We start from the raw sequence: 14967 nt of genomic DNA, 5'->3' as shown, positions 1-14967 counted from the left end.
TTTTAGCAGCCCCCCACCCATCTTCCCACCCTGGTACCCTAGTCCTGCCCGCAGGGCATCCCTGTGGCCGGCACGGGGACCCTGCCCGGCGCGGGGGGGGACAATGCTGCCGCCGGGGCCGGTGTCCTGCTCTGCCGCCTGGTTTGGGGCTGGTTTATTTTTTTCCCCTTTCCGTTCGTCGTCGGGTCCCCGTTGGAGTTGGCGTGCGTGTGTGTGTACGGCGCTTTCTGATCTCTGCTGTTTGCGACGTGACTGCCGTGTCCCGAGCCCCCTCCCCGTCCCTCACCCCGTGCCATTTCTGACTCTGCCTTTCTGTACTGCTGGACATTTTAATAAATTTTTTTAACAGTTGAGCGGCTCCGACCCTGTGCTTTCCTGGGGGCAGGCGGGGTGTGGGGACCCCGGGGACGGTCCCCCCGCAGCCCTTGCCTTGCCTTGGCTGGGGACTGCCTCGCCGGTGCTCTCCATCTGCCTCCTTTCACCGCCACTAAATTAATTTTAAGCAAACCTAATCCTTCTCCCAGGGCTCGTTGTGCCAGCCCCACCGCCTGCTCGCGGCGTGAGCCAAGTGCTCATGAATCACGCCGGCAGCGGCTGCCGTGCGCGTCGCCGGCGGTGAGCAGCGCAGCCGCAGCTTTCCCTACCGGCCCCGATCAGATGCAGAGATGCCGGTGAATTTATCAGGGTGCTGCCTGCGTTAACCACGGGTGCCGGGGCTGTGGTCCCCACCCTGGTTGCCATCCATCAGCGTGTGACGGCCACCACCTGGGGCTCTGGTGGCCCCCAGCACCCACCGTCCCCTTCCGGGGGTCGTGGCGGCCGGGGGTGTCACATCCCAGCAGCTATTTATTTTCATCAGCACTGGCAGTCAGTAAAGGTGATGGATGGCTTGTGCTCAGCTGCGCCGGGCATGGAGGAAGCCCTGAGCCCCCTCCGGCATGGGGGACCCCGGGGTCCCCTTCCATGCCCTGCCATCCCTGCGGTGGCTCCCGGTTGCTGCCAGCACCGTGATGCCCCGAGGTAGCTCTGCTGATGCTGCTCCCTTGGATCTGGTCCCGATAAATCCAAGGGGATGCTGTTGGGATGCTAAAGCTGGGATGCTCCAAATGTGCCCAGCTCTGGCTGCGAGGGAGGGTGCAGTGGGGCCAGGGCCGCCAGGGCTCTGAATAGGGGGTGAACATACGGGCTGTTGGGGTGAGCAGCCCCATGGCATGGGGCAGCCCGGGGTCCCTTTTGCACCCAAGATGCCCCTCGAGGATGACACCAGCGAAGGACACACAAGAGCGCGGCTCAGCTCTCAAAAGCGGCCGAAGCTTTTATTTCATCTACGTCCAGCTCGCGAGCGCCAGGGCTGCAAAAAGCCTCAGGACGGTGCTCGGCCGGGCAGGCGCGGGGGACGGTGCCCACCCAGCACCTCCCCGCGCCCGGCATCGGCCGCTTCTGCACGAAGCCAAGCGCTAAGGAGCTGCCCCAGCCCCGGGCTCACGGTGTGCGGCTGCTCGGCTCGCCCGGCACCAGCAGCAGTCTCATGGGGTGACCGGCAGCCAGTGGGTGCATGCGGGTGCTGGAGGGGCTGCAGGTGCCCCCCCCCCGGCTGCCCATGTTGCATGAAGCCAAGCCCAGTGCCTCCAGTCCTTGCCCAGCACCAAGGTGGGATTTTGGGGACAGGGGGGAGCCCGTGGCATGTCAGCCCCCCCCCAGAGACCTGCTGGTCCCATGACGCTGGTTGCCCGCGGCATCTCCCGGGGGGTTCAGTGCTGCATGGCCCCAGGGACAGCGCGGAGCTGGGGACCCCGGGCACGATGAGGACATCGGGGGCTCAAGCCTGCTTTGCTCTGGATGGGCCTTTAGCACATGCAATACGCTGATTGATAAGCAAGAACTGCAACGAGCTGGGGAGCCAGCCCTGGATCCGAGCGCAGGCTCCTGGCTGGGCTACTGAAGTCGTTCCCCTCCCGCTGCCTCAGTTTCCCCAAGCATCACCGGGCTTTTTCCGCAGCCTGCGGCGCAGCAGCCGCGCTGGCATCGCATGGGCACCTCTCCCAGTCCAACGCAGGAGCTGCCCGCAGCTCCCCACGCTGCCGCATCCCAGGAGGCAGCGACGCCGGGGAGCCCAGCACATGGAGCGGGGTAGGGGGGGTCCCCGGCCAAGTCTGGGTGTACTCCCAGTAAGGGTGAGCCTCACACACGGTTGGGCTGCCCCCCACCCAGTGCCTTCTCCGGGGCAGCCTCACCAGCCTTTTTGAAGCAATAAACCCCAAAAAGCTTGTACTTCTTGTCCGGGAAGCCCAGGTTGCGTACGCCGGGCTCCCGGCCCCCGCAGCGGGCCCGGGGGTTGACGATGGGGTAGCGGATGCTGCCGTCCTCCACCCAGCCGGCTTCGCAGCGGTCCAGCAGCTGGATCTTCCAGGCGGCGTAGAGCTGGCCCACCTTGGCCACGGCCGCCCCGTTGTTCTTGCAAGCCTGCACCGCCTCGGCGTAGCTCAGCTTGCGGTACGTCTTCAAGAAGTAGACTTTGCCTGGGGGGGCAGGGGGGAGTGCAAAGCGGGGGGTGTCAGGGATGGGAACCCGGCTGCAGCACCCTGCATCTGGCACGGCACCGGCACCCGGTGGGGTGGGATGCAGCAGGGATGGGGCTGAGTGGGGCAAGCCCTGTGGACCCCCCCCCCCACACACACACACGTTTTGGGGGGGGGGGCTGGAGGAGGCGACTGGCTGGGTGGGCTCTGGGGAGCCACCGCCGTGGCACGGGCAGATTTATGGGGGCTGTACGGCGGCGGTCGGTGATGGCTCCTCGTGGCGATTACACCCGCTATTTATCCTGCCTGCCACCATTAAATAAACATCGGCAGAGCCCCCCCGCGCGGCCCTGCCAGCCGGGAGGAATTTACACAGCCCGGGAGCCCTCCCGGCTCCCATCTGTCTTGCATGGCCCCGGCCTCATCCATCACCCGGCCTGTTTGCTGCTGCAATTACCTCCGTCCCCTGCGCCTGCCCGCGGAAGATGGGTCTCGCTGAGACCGGGTACCCCAGTCCCAAAGGTGATGGAGCCAGATCCTGGTCCTTGCTGGAGGTCCCCAGCACGGAACCCCCTCCTGATGTGCCAGGGAGCCCAGGGAAGGCACATGCAGCCGCATCCTTCTCTCGCCCAGGAGAAAGAGGGAAACCCCCCTCACCCCACCCAGCCAAAACAGGGAAGTGGGTGCTCTGTGCCTCAGTTTCCCCCCTGCCATTACCGTTGAGGTTGGAGGTGAAGCAGAAGGCGTCGTAGTGCTCGCTCTCCTTGTGCCGATAGCCGTAGTTGCGTACCCCCACCGGCGTGTCCTTGCGGCCGCACTCCTCCCGTGGCCGGGAGATGGGGTACTGCACTGAGCCGTCCTCCAGCCAGCCGGCATTGCACCAGTCCATGCCCTCCAGCCAGGCCTGGTGCAGCTGGTCGTGCGAGGCCAGGATGCCGTCCTGCTCCAGGCACGCCTGCTGCGCCTCGTGGAAGTTCAGGGTGTAGCGACCCAGGCGCGGGTGGTAGGGGAAGATCACGCCTGGACGGAGGGAGAGGAGGGCTGGGGTGTGTGTGGGGGTCTTCCCCACCTTATTTTGTAGCTGCACCCAACAAATGGGGTCATCAGCGCAAGGCACCGGGAGCTGGCGGGGAACAGGGGCTGCCGCGGGCTGGGAGACCCGGCTGCAAAGTCCAGCGAAGGCGAGCTGCCATTGTCTCTGCTCGGGGAGTTTGGCTGCTCCAGGCTTTGCTCGGTAACCCCGAAGTCCCCCCAACCCTGCGACTGCAGGGACCCCTGTGGCACCCCCGGGCTCCAGGAGCTGCTGCTCTGGGACCTGGGGACATCAGTGGTGCCTGCATGGGGTCTCAGCCGAGCCCCGGTGTCCCCGAAGCAAGCCCGTACCAGCCCAAGCCATGCGGCTGTGCCTCTTGAGCCCCCAGAAAAGGGGTTTCCCCCTCTCCCGGTGTCCCCAGCCGCAGCAGCCCATCCTGGCGGGCTTGGAGCCACGCACGGCATCAACACTGCTGCCACATCCCGGCCCCCCCGGTGCTTTACGAGGCTGTGCCGCTATCTATCTCCAGCGTTTATTAGCTGCCAGCCTGTAAACCTGGAGCAACAATAAAAGCCAATAACAGAGGCAATAAACCACGGCACACGCCAGGAAAAACAACCGGCCGTAAAGCAGGACTGAGCCCAGCTCGGGGACGTGGCACTGGGAACCGTGTCCTGGCCATCCCGCATGGGACACGGGGACACCCGGGATCCACCCCATCCCTCCTCCCCGCCGTAGCCGCGCCGCTACCTTCGAGGTCCAGCTTGACCATGCCAGTGTCATCCTCGAGCTCGTTGGTGACCTCACACTCGTAGCGGCCGTAGTCTTGCAGGGTGACGTTGCGGATGATGAGTGAGGCGTCACCGAAGCCGTCCTCCTGCAGAGCTGTGCGGCCGCGGTAGCTGCCGAATGCCCGCCGCGCCTTCCCCAGCGCCACGAAGACGTCCACGAAGGCCATCGGCTCCGTCACCTTGGTCCACTTGAGGCGGATCTCGGCCGGGTCGTGGGCAGACACATCGTAGTGGTACCGGCAGGGCAGGATGATGGTGCCGCCCCGGTGCGTCACCACCTTCCCCGGGGCCGTTTGCACGACCACGGCCCCGCTGTCACCCTCTGCAAGGGACACTGAGCTCAGGGGAGTCCCTGTCCCCAAGCCTGCCCCTGCCTCCATCCCAGGCAGTGCTGGCACATGGGCAGGACCCATGGTGGGGACAAGGCAGGCTGGGGGACCACCCTTGGGGGGAATTTCCCTCTTTTGGGGGCTTTGCAAACCCTGAGGCAGGCTGGGCAGCTCCTGGCCAGGGCAGGGGGGACACAATGGATGCCCCAGAGACCCTGATCATGCTTTAATGGATATTAAACCCAACAGCCCGCTTGCCGCAGGACGGCTCCCCCCGTCCCATCCTGGGGGTCCCGCCCAGCTCCCCGCTGCGGACCCCCGTCCCCACTCACCCATGACATGGACCACCTTCTTCCGTCCCCGGGTGCTGAGCAGCGCATCGGAGGCGAGGATGCCGGCGAGGAGCAGCAGAGCTGCTGGGCTGGTGGCCCAGGGGCCTCGGGGACGCATCTTGGGGGACAGCAAAGCCTCTTAGCACCCGCCGGCCCCCAGGGAGGAGAGCAGCAGACGGGGGGGGGGCTGTGAGCAAACCCACGCTCTGCCTGACCCCCGGCTTGGGCAGCCCCCGGGCAGCGCAGCCGGTCCCCAACCCGCACCCTGTTGGGGCTGTGCTGGCTGGGGGAAGGAGGTGCCACCACCCGCTGACACCCGCCGTGGGGAAGCCCCCCACCCCATCTCCCACCTCACCCACCCCAAGCAGAGGGGGGGTGACCGGTAGCACTGGGTCACTCATTGCCTCCCCCCCACCGAGCATCCCAGGCCCGCAGGGACCCCCCGCGCCCCCCGGCCTGTGCCGGCGCTGAACTCCGGTTCACCCGCTCAGTTACAGCCGGGATGAATATTTCATGGCAGACGCGCCGGGCCAGATCTCGTGAGTTATTTATGTCAGCGCTGGCACATCTGGAAACTGAACTGATGGTGTGGGAGTGGGCTGCGGCTGCCGGAGCCCCTCAGAGCCCCCCGGCTGCCTGCCCGGCTCCACGTCCCCCCTTCCCTGGGGACAGCCAGGGGAAAAGGGGTGCTGGAGCCCCCCTGCCCCCCAGGGGACTGCAATACCCCCTGAGACCTCGGAGATGCCCCAGATCCCAGCCCAGGCAGCCTGGGTGTGTGCCCCCCCGCCCCACTGTGGGAATGAAGCCCCTCCGTGGGGCTGGGGAAGGGGAGCCAGGGCTTGGCTGTGGGGCAGGGGGAGCGGGGCTGCTCCCTCGGGGGTCCCAGTGCCCAGTCGGGGGGCAGAGGGAGTGGGGCAGCCCCTCCGGGGGTCCCGGTGCCCGCTCTTGGGGTAGGGGGACCAGACCTGCCTCCCTGGGGGTCCCGGTGCCCGGTCGGGGGAAAGGGAGAGCAGGGCAGCCCCCGTGGGGGGTCCCGGTGCCCAGTCGCGGAGCAGAGGGACCGGGGCAGCCCCCCCCGGGGGTCCCGGTGCTCGGTCGGGGGCAGGGGGAGCAGGGCAGCCCCCCCCGGGGGTGCCGGTGCCCGCTCGGGGCAGGGGGAGCGGGGCAGCCCCGGCTCTCCCCCGCCGGCGGCCCCGGGGCCGGTGCGGTGTTGCAGTGCGGGACACTGCGGCGGCGGCCCCGGGGCTGCGGGACGCCGGTGCCCGGGAACGGGCAGCGCAGAGCGGGGGGGGGAACCGGCCCGGCCGCCGCCGCCCCCGCCCGGGAGCAGCCCCCGCCCGGGGTGCCGGTACCGGGGGTCCCGTCCCGGCTCCCCGCGGCCGCACCGCAGCGAGCGGAGCCGCCGCCGCCCCGCCGCAGCCCCCCGCACTCACCGTGTCTCCGCGGGCGCCGGTGCCGGCCCGCGGGAGGGGCCCGGCCGCAGGAGCGCTCCGGTACCGCCGGTGCTGCCGGTGCCGGTGCGGCTCCGCGCAGGGGGGCGGCACCGGGAGCTCGGCCCGGCCCTGCCCCGGCTCCCGGCGCTGCGCAGGGCCGCCGGCTCGCCAAGGTCACCGGCCCGCCCGGCTCCGGCCCCCCGGTACCCCCCTCCGGTACTGCCGGTACCCCCGGCCCGGGCTGCCGGTGGGGATCCCGGGGGGTTAAAGGAGTTTTGCCGGGTAAATCCCCCCCTGGTCCCTGCAAGGGCAGCCCTGAGCCACGGCCAGCACCCCCCACCCGCGTGCACCCCCACACCCACCCGTGTGCACACCCCCACCCGTGTGCATACCTCCACCCGTGTGCATACCCCCCCACATGCTCACACCCCCCTGCCCACCCGTGGGCATCCCTGGCACACGCAGGGGCACCCCTTCCCCCGGCTCCCCCCTCCAGCCCGACCCTGAGCCGCCGCAGCAAGGGCAGGCAAGGGCAGCGCAGGCAGCAGGAGACCCCCACAGCCCCTGCGCCCCAAAGGGCAGGAGGGGGCAAAGTCAGGCAGCTCCTCCTGGCCCCCGGCACCGGGCAGAGGGTGGGAACTGGCAGGGCCCCGGCGGGTGACGTGGGGGGCCGGCGCGGTGCTTCGGCCGCTGGCATGGGGGTGATGTCCCCGGCCAGAGCACGGACACGGGCTCAGAAGCCGTACCTTCGCTCCTTTATTTTGTAAACAGTGTTTTCCTGGCACAGTCCCTGCTCCTGCATCCTCCGGCGTGGCCGGGAGCACCGGGGTGGGACAGGGCCCCCACAGCCCCCAGGGACCCACCGGGAGGGGAGCCTGGCTCCCACAGCCCCCCACCAGCGAGACCCTCCTGGGCCTGGGCAAGGGCAGGGCCGTGGCTGCAGCGATGCCCCCGCAGAGCATCCCGGGGTCCCCTCAGTGCACCCCACAGCGTTAGGGGACACGGTGGGGAGCGGAGCATCCCTGGGGACACCTCTGCCAGCCAGGTCCCACCGCAGGCTGCTCTGGCTGCTCTTGCAGCGGGGGAGAGGGGAGACGGGCAGCAGCCCCCCCCGGGGTGGGCAGGACACGTCACTGGTGCTTCTTGCCCGTGTGCAGGCTGGCAGGAGTGGCGGGCAGGAAGAAGGCAGGGCAGCGCAGGCAGCGGTAGGCCAGGAGCTGGGGGCCCAGCGCGTAGAGGACGTTGGTGAGGAGGAAGCTCCACCAGACATCTTCAGGGGTCTGGTAGGGGAAGGGCGTGCGGCTGTGCAGCGAGGAGCCCACGTGGGAGAACTGAGCCTGGGGACACAGGGCAGGGGGTGGCACGGGGGGGGGTCCGGCAGCGACGGGCTGGCCCGGTGCAGCCCACCCGGCACCAAAGGGTGTTTCGCAGGAGCACACCCAGCGCGTCCTATCTATAGACCTGCAAGCTCGCTCCAGCCTATTTCTGTCAAAATAATCCCCGGCTCCATTAAGATCCACCGAGGCCAAAGTAATTATCGGGCAGCGGCGGTGGGAACTGCTCCACATGCAGCCGCGGGTGTGGATCTGTCCCCCCAGGCTCAGCCCCGGCCCCCCAACTTGTTCTCTCCTGGCTGGGACCGAGACCCAGGCCAGGGGTCCCCCTGTCCTCCCCACCCCGCAGCCGGGGGGCAGGACGATGGGCAGCCCTCACCTGCGCCACGGCACCGGCAAACACCAGGCTCCAGTCAGGCAGCCAGGAGCAGCCGGGCAGCACCAGCCCGTAGATGCAGAGGCAGAAGAAGGGGAGGACGTAGAACATGTAGATCAGCATCTGGAGGGGGGGACACACACGACATGGAGAGGGTCACCCCGTCCCCAGCGGCAACGGGGGGGGGGGGGGTTCCAGCCCCGCCTCGGCCCCGCTCACCTGCACTTTGGGGTAGGCGACGGGGTCGCGCAGGTACGGCTCGTGCTGGTAGATGTACTCGAAGCACGAATCGGCGGGACAGTCCAAAACCACCTGGGGATGCGGAGAGTGGAGGGGAGGTGGGCGCAGGGCAGATGCACCCTCCTTGGGACCCCCGCGGCCCTCTCCGGGACCCCCCGTGCGGGGACCCAGCACTCACCATCCCCCTGAAGAAGGTGAACGCGGCGGTGAGGAGCAGGACCAGGACCAGCCCCATGTCCTGGGGCCGCTGGTACAGGCGCTTGCGTTGCTCCTCTGCAACCTGGGAGAGAGAAAATGCCGTATTTTCGGCTCCGCACCCTGTGGTCCAGCCCCGGGAGGGGGATGAGGGGGATAAGGCTGACGGCTCCCGGTGCTGCTCCCCGCAGAGCCCCCGCCCCGGCTCTGGCTCCCAGCTCACCTTCTCGGGGCTGAGGCACGGTAGGGCCTTGGGCTGCTGAAAGAGCCTCACCCCAGCCCAGATGGGGATGAGGACGTAGGGCAGGTTGAGCAGGAAGGCAGGGCTGAGGTCGGAGCTGTATTTCCCTGGGGAAGGAGAGTACAGGATAGGCACGGCAGAGTGCTTGGTGCCCAGTATCGATACCTGCCGCTTGCGCCCAGGTCAGCACCTTCCTCCTCTGCCTGCGGGGCAAGTGCCTGGGAGCAAACCCACCGGACAGACGGGAGGATGGAGGCAGCCTGGAGGGATCAGCAAGGGCTGGACGTGCAGTCGAGCCCCGCTCTGCACCCCCGTACCTATCAGGTTCCCAAGCAGGAAGACGACGATGCTCATCATCAGAGAGCCCAGCCAGAAGAGACCCAGGTTCCTGTAGCTCTTTCTGCAGAGACATCAGGATCAGACACCTCCGCCAGGCTCAGAGCTCCCCTCCTCACAAAATTCAGGATCCTTCAACCCCTGTGAGCCCCTCTGAGCTCCCGATCCATGAAGATGCCATGCGGCCACAGCAGCCACCTTGTCTCCTCGCCGCCGTCCCCGCTCACCTCTGGCCGATGGCCGCGACGATGGCGAGGTAGAGCCCGTAGTGGATGATGCCGTCCCAGTAACAGATCATGATGCCGTGGGCCGTGCGCAGGTAGGGCTCGCCCTGCCCGTTCAGAAGATAGCAGATCATATGGGGTGGGGGCAAGCGCCTTCCCACACCCCTCCCCAGGGGACCCCTCGGGAGCCGGGGCTGCTCCGTGCACGGTCCCTCTGCGGCAGGAGCAGCTTCGGGAGCAGGAGCAGCATCCATGCTTGACCCGGGTGCATGGGGCTGCTCATGTGCGAGAGCCCAAGGCAGGGAGAGGTGGTACCTCTCTGACGTAGACCTCCATGAAGCCAGAAATGTAGCCATCCTCCTCCAGCGAGATGATCAAGTCGACGACGGAGGTGAAGGAGAACACCACAAACACTGCGGGAGAGTGAGCCAGCTCTGAGCGGGTCCCATGGCTCTCCCCAAATCCCAGATCTCCGCTCCCTGCCCTGGCACGGGATCAGTCCCCACACCCCGGGGTGGGACTCACCGCAGAAAAGGGGGTCCTGGAAGTGGCTTCCTCCGCTTACGAAGAAGATGATGGAGAAGAGACCGGCAAGCACCAGCACCCCCGTCAACATCAGCTCCAGTGGGCTCCTGCAGAACAGCGGGATGGGTTCAAGCAGCCGGGCACAGCCGGCGGGGTGAAGCCCCGTTTCCCCCGGTCCGGGTGAAATACCCTTTGCCCCCACTGATTTTGAGAGGTCTCCGCTGAAGCAGGGGGAACGGCAGGATCAGACCCCGCTCCCCGGCACAGGCGGGGTCCCACGGCAGCACAGGCTGCCCGTCCTCTGCGGCGGGGGAAACGGCTCCTCCAGGGTCTGAAATAACCCCAGGGAGGTGAAGCCCGGAGGCAGGCTGGGTCTGACACCCAGGCACGGATGGGGAAGGGGCTGCCTCGCCAAGGCTCCTGTGCCAGGGCAGGGGAGAGGCCCCAGCGTGGTCCTCCCTCTCCCTCTCCCTCTCCCTCTCCCTCTCCCTCTCCCTCTCCCTCTCCCTCTCCCTCTCCCTCTCCTCTCCCTCTCCCTCGTCAGGCTGCGGCGATGGGCCACTGTTACAAGAGACCAGGGAAACCGATTATAAAGCAAATCAGTAACAAGGAGAGAGATACTGAAAACGTGTCCTAAGAGAGTGAAGAAGTTGTAGGGAAATCTATCCCAAGCTTGCTGCATCCCCTCCAAGAAGCACTTGCATCAGCTGGAAGAGCTACAGCTCTGGTCTAGCCAATACTTCAGCTACAAAACACAGAAAACATTATGGTATTTTTCACTCAGGCCTTTAACCCTCCTACCAAAGAAAAAGAAAAGGTAAAGTCGTGGCTGACTGTCTGCACAGACACTGGCGTTAATAGCTTACCCTGGAGAAACACCCAGTTTTTGTGCTCCTCGGCACAGCACGGCGGACGTGCCGACTGGGGACGAAAGGCCAGCCGTCCCCCTGCCCCAGGGTCACCCAGCTGAGAACAGCTCAGGTCTCATTTATAGGAGGCTGCGACAACACCCGGCTCGTGTTTGCCTTGTGCAGGTGGAATTGCTCTTCCAGGGACAGGGACAGGGACAGTGGCCGGGGAGCGCAGGACCCCGCACCCAGGGACAGGACGGGCATCACAGCAGCACTGAGGGAGGCTGAGCTTGTCCTCACCCTAAGCATCCAAACCAACACAGATGCTCTTGAAAGAAAACTCAAAACAATCAAATAATTGAAGTGTCACCGCCTAAGTGCATTATTACTAGTGTATAATTAATTACTACACAACTAATTACTCCCACAGAATGATTACTTCAAAATTCAAATACGGATGCTGTGGTGGAGTAGCACAACGCCGGGCTCCTCCGGCCACCACAAGACGTGACCGTGCACGTGACGGAGCTCGACACACACCAACACGTGCCGGCACCGGGGCCACCCCACACACGTACCAGCACCTTGGGGTGCCGCGCTCAGGGCACCCAGCTCACCCTGCCAGGCTGAGGGGCTTTGAGGCCACCATCGCCCGTCCCGCAGTGGGGGATAATTAAGGAACGGGGGGACGTACCCCCTCCACATCCCCCTGCAACGCCTGGGCAGAAGGATATTGTTAGGGGCTTCAGTTTGGGGGGCAGGCTGGAGGGGTCAGCGCTCCCCACAGCTACAGATGGTTTTTACCCGGTGCTGCGTCGCGCAAGAAGGGCTGCGGATTTCATAGCGACGGATCCCAGAGATCTGGGCTGCAACAGTGCGGTGCCACGCGGGATGGAAGGGAAAGAGGAGACTGAAAAGATGGGAATGAAAATCGGGAGATCTTTAAGTAATGTTTATCAGGTGGCCAGGAAAGCCCCGGCTCTGCGATTAAGAGAAGTTTGGCTAAAAGCCCTTCCTGCTGGTAAAGCAAAAGCAGAAATTAGCTATAAAAAGAAATGTATAACGAATGGGAAAAGGAGGGTGAAGGGGGCCTGGCAGGAATGAAAGGATAGAAAATGCAGTAAAGTGATGAAAGAACACAAGGGGAAAACCCATAGCTGGCAGGTCCTGCGGCGTGAGACTGGGAAGAAGAGAAAAGTAACCAGCCAGAGCGTGGTTTTACATAGAAGAGCAATAAAGCACATAAGGAAGCGGTGGGCTGGTACCAAATCCCCCGAGGCGAGGGTGACAGCCGGCCAGGGATGTGCCGAGCAGCCAGAACGCGGCTGGGTAGGGGCATCGCGGCGGTGCCGCTCAGCAGTAAAACCGAAAGCGGGGCTGTTATCAGGCAGTGTGACGGTGGCGATGACGAGGCCAGTGCGGAGGGGTGGCATCGGCCACGCTGGGACACGCCAGTGGCCGACTTGCCAGGGGATCGCTCTGGGAGGGGGAGATGGGGCTTGGAGGAGTCCCCAGCGCCCGGGGAGGCACGGCCGTGTATGGAGGGGACACCCGGTGTCGAGGGTCCTGTCCCTCTGGCCCGGGGGGCTGCGCTGGGACCAGGTGGCTGGAGAGGATGCTCATGGATCAGGGAGGTGCTGAGCACCCTAATCCCCAGGGGATTTGGGCTGTCGGCGAGCCTTGTTACGCTCCGCGTTGTGCAATGAGCCTGAGCAACCCTGCTGCGTGTCTGTTCACTGATAACGGGATTTAAAAGTCATAAAGGCAGCCATGAACCACGTCGGCAAAGTCCCAGCCTGCAGTGGCTCTTCCATGGGCTCAGCTGGGGTGGGAGCACCGGGACTGAGCCTCCTGCCCCAGGCCAGACCCCAGTCCCAGGACAGACCCAGCACCCTGCCCTGGACACTGCTCCCCCTCGCCAGCTCCGGATGGGACCCAGTGGCCTGTCCTGGGTGGGACGGCTCCCACCAGCCTTGGACAGAGCCTTGTCCTAGGCCAGACTGGATGCTCCCCCCCTTCCCAGTCCCAGACTGGACCCAGCATCCAGGACCAGTGGAGGACAGGACCCAGCACCCTGCCCCGAGCTGGACCGCAGCATCCCGACCCCAGAGCTTTGTCCCAGGCCCGCACTCACTCTGCCAAGGTGGTCACGCCGTTGATGCCGAAGGCCACGGGGATGGCGAGCAGGGAGGGGGCGAGCGTGCCCGGCGCAGCGGGGAGCTGCATCCCCGGCCCGGCAGCCGGAGCCCACGGACTTTGGCCCCGCTGCCGGCAAACAGGCAGCGCCCTTAAAGCGCCAGAGCCGCCCGGGAGGAAGGCCAGGGGGTCCCGGGGGGGGAAGCAGGCAGCAGCCGAACACGCCCGTCTCTGTACGAGGGTCCGTGCTGGTCTCTGCGCTCGAGGGCTGCCTTGAGAAACGACGTTAAGGGCTGCGGGGGAAGGATAAAACCACTCCAGAAGAGGCTTTGAAAGCTCGGGGACTGGGCGGGTTTTTTTTTTCCAATTCATTCTGGAAACCTTAAGTACTTAAAAGAGCCAAGAGGACACACCTCTTCAGATCTGTAAGAGGAAGAGAGAAGGAGCGAAGCACATGAAAGCCAACACTTCATCCCTGCCTTTAATAATGAATTGAACTGAGCAGAGAGCAGGAGTTTCAAGGTGTCTGCATCCAGCTGGGAGCCCAGCGTTCCCCTGACCACCTCCTTTCACGCTCTCTGCTCAAACATGAGCTTTTACCTCCCCACCAGCCCGAGGAGAGACCTGCCTCAGCGGTCCAGAACTGGGCACGCACTTAGAAACTTCCACGGTACTTAGCAGACCCCCGCAACGCGGCCGCTCAACCTTTCCCCTTCCTCACAAAGCCTTCACAAACGCGCCGCTACTCTTTTGCCCTCTTGCTTCAGAGTCCGGGGGCTGAATCGGCTGCCCTGCACTTTGCCCTGGGCTCGTTCGTCGTTCCTCCGTGCGGGAGGAACTCGAATGCACCCCGCGCGCCTCGTCAGCACGGAGGTGGCTTGTCACTGACGAGGAAAGGCTCGTTAGGCGGTGCTCGTTCAGCCCATGGCGAAGGGAGCGTGCTTGAGAGCAAGGGGAGGTTCAGTCTCCAGCGCTCAGTAATGACACGGAGCTTTGCGGCTGAGAAACCACCCACCAGCCCCATTTGTACAGGGAGATGTACAAAAAGCAGCGTGACACCCTGTAAGAAAAAAAAACCAGAACGGGAGTGAAACCAGGTAATCCGGGGTGACTTGACACAATAACCTTCAGATCTTCCCAAACACCGAACCCTCTACAAGCGTCACTTCAGTCTCCCAGCTCTTGCAACAGCCGCTCGGGGCAAACAAGCCCCGACCCCTTTGCCTCTCCCCAGCCGAGCGATTTCACGGTGCCTCCCTGTGCCGCGCTCACCACGGGCGCTCGTGCTCAGCCACCCGTGCGTTCACGCCGGCCGGGCAGCTGGCACAGCGTTTGCACCAGGAATTTACTCTTTGATCTAAAAGAGTCCGACTTCGGTGACCTTCTCGGCATGCCGCAGCAGCCGCCTGTTTGATTCGGTTTCTGAAGACTAAATCCCCGCTTTGTAGCTAATGACGGCAAGGAGGAGGACTGCGCCAAGCGGCTCGCCGGCTTTCTGCAGAACTGACCCCTGCCTGCTGCTCCCAGCGGCAGGGCGACGGGAAAAGCGCGTGACTTACGATGACGTGAGAAAAAACAGAGCAGAGCAAAGCACCTATTGATGAACACAGTTATCAAGAGAAGGGGCTCAGGAAGACGAAGGCCGCCGTGCTGAAATAAAAGAATAAAACCACTTTTGGCAACACGACATCAACAAAGTACACGGGGATCGCTGTAGTATCAGATTAGCTTTAAAGAGCGGATCAGCAACAGCAGAAAGCCTGCCCACGCAGCCTGCCTTTAAGGCCACACAGTGACCAGGCCACCGTCAGTGCCGAAAGGATGTGGTACTACGTACACGTGGAATAAAAAGCGATTCTGAAAATGCCTCCGCTCTCCAGCAGCCTCCCCACAAGCCCCTACTTCTATCACAAAACCCAGCAGCGAAATGGGCAGCCCAGCTTCAGCCCCGTGGTGCTCCAGTCTCTGGTAATTCAGGAAAACCAGCTCAGCAGCTCCGGCTTGTGCCAGCCAGGAACCAAGACCCAGCGGCACTGCCACGGCAGGGAGAAACCCAAGGGATGGGGGTCCTA

General features: G+C 64.8%; 2 protein-coding genes across 2 annotated transcripts; both read right to left on the bottom strand.

Moving 5' to 3' along the window:
- Positions 1-2181: 2181 nt before the first annotated feature.
- HAPLN4 (hyaluronan and proteoglycan link protein 4) lies at positions 2182-5122 on the bottom strand. Its single transcript, XM_050910670.1, has 4 exons — positions 5005-5122; positions 4303-4665; positions 3237-3539; positions 2182-2519 (listed from the first exon to the last, which is right to left on the bottom strand). The coding sequence occupies exons 1-4, from the start codon at positions 5120-5122 to the stop codon at positions 2182-2184; spliced, it is 1122 nt and encodes a 373-aa protein (XP_050766627.1).
- Positions 5123-7567: 2445 nt separating this feature from the next.
- Positions 7568-12985, bottom strand: TM6SF2 (transmembrane 6 superfamily member 2). Its single transcript, XM_050910640.1, has 10 exons — positions 12894-12985; positions 9909-10015; positions 9699-9796; positions 9387-9490; positions 9141-9223; positions 8806-8930; positions 8566-8667; positions 8367-8459; positions 8151-8270; positions 7568-7774 (listed from the first exon to the last, which is right to left on the bottom strand). Exons 1-10 carry the CDS (start codon positions 12983-12985, stop codon positions 7568-7570), a joined length of 1131 nt encoding a protein of 376 aa, XP_050766597.1.
- Between the last annotated feature and the right edge of the window lie 1982 nt (positions 12986-14967).

This window comes from Gymnogyps californianus, chromosome 24 (assembly GCF_018139145.2).
Source record: "Gymnogyps californianus isolate 813 chromosome 24, ASM1813914v2, whole genome shotgun sequence".
Classification (NCBI taxonomy): Eukaryota; Metazoa; Chordata; class Aves; order Accipitriformes; family Cathartidae; genus Gymnogyps; species Gymnogyps californianus.
This window is presented reverse-complemented; position numbering and strand designations above follow the sequence as displayed.

Excerpts from the sequence above, each read along its gene's own strand:
- TM6SF2 (XM_050910640.1), bottom strand. The coding sequence starts at position 12,985 with ATGCAGCTCCCCGCTGCGCCGGGCACGCTCGCCCCCTCCCTGCTCGCC. Across the intron at positions 8,931-9,140 it reads CCTGCTTGGGAACCTGATAG|GGAAATACAGCTCCGACCTC; the intron begins GTACGGGGGTGC and ends CTCCTTCCCCAG. Across the intron at positions 8,271-8,366 it reads TCGCCTACCCCAAAGTGCAG|ATGCTGATCTACATGTTCTA; the intron begins GTGAGCGGGGCC and ends CCCCCCCTCCAG.
- HAPLN4 (XM_050910670.1), bottom strand. The coding sequence starts at position 5,122 with ATGCGTCCCCGAGGCCCCTGGGCCACCAGCCCAGCAGCTCTGCTGCTC. Across the intron at positions 4,666-5,004 it reads GAAGGTGGTCCATGTCATGG|AGGGTGACAGCGGGGCCGTG; the intron begins GTGAGTGGGGAC and ends TGTCCCTTGCAG. Across the intron at positions 2,520-3,236 it reads CTTCACCTCCAACCTCAACG|GCAAAGTCTACTTCTTGAAG; the intron begins GTAATGGCAGGG and ends CTGCCCCCCCAG.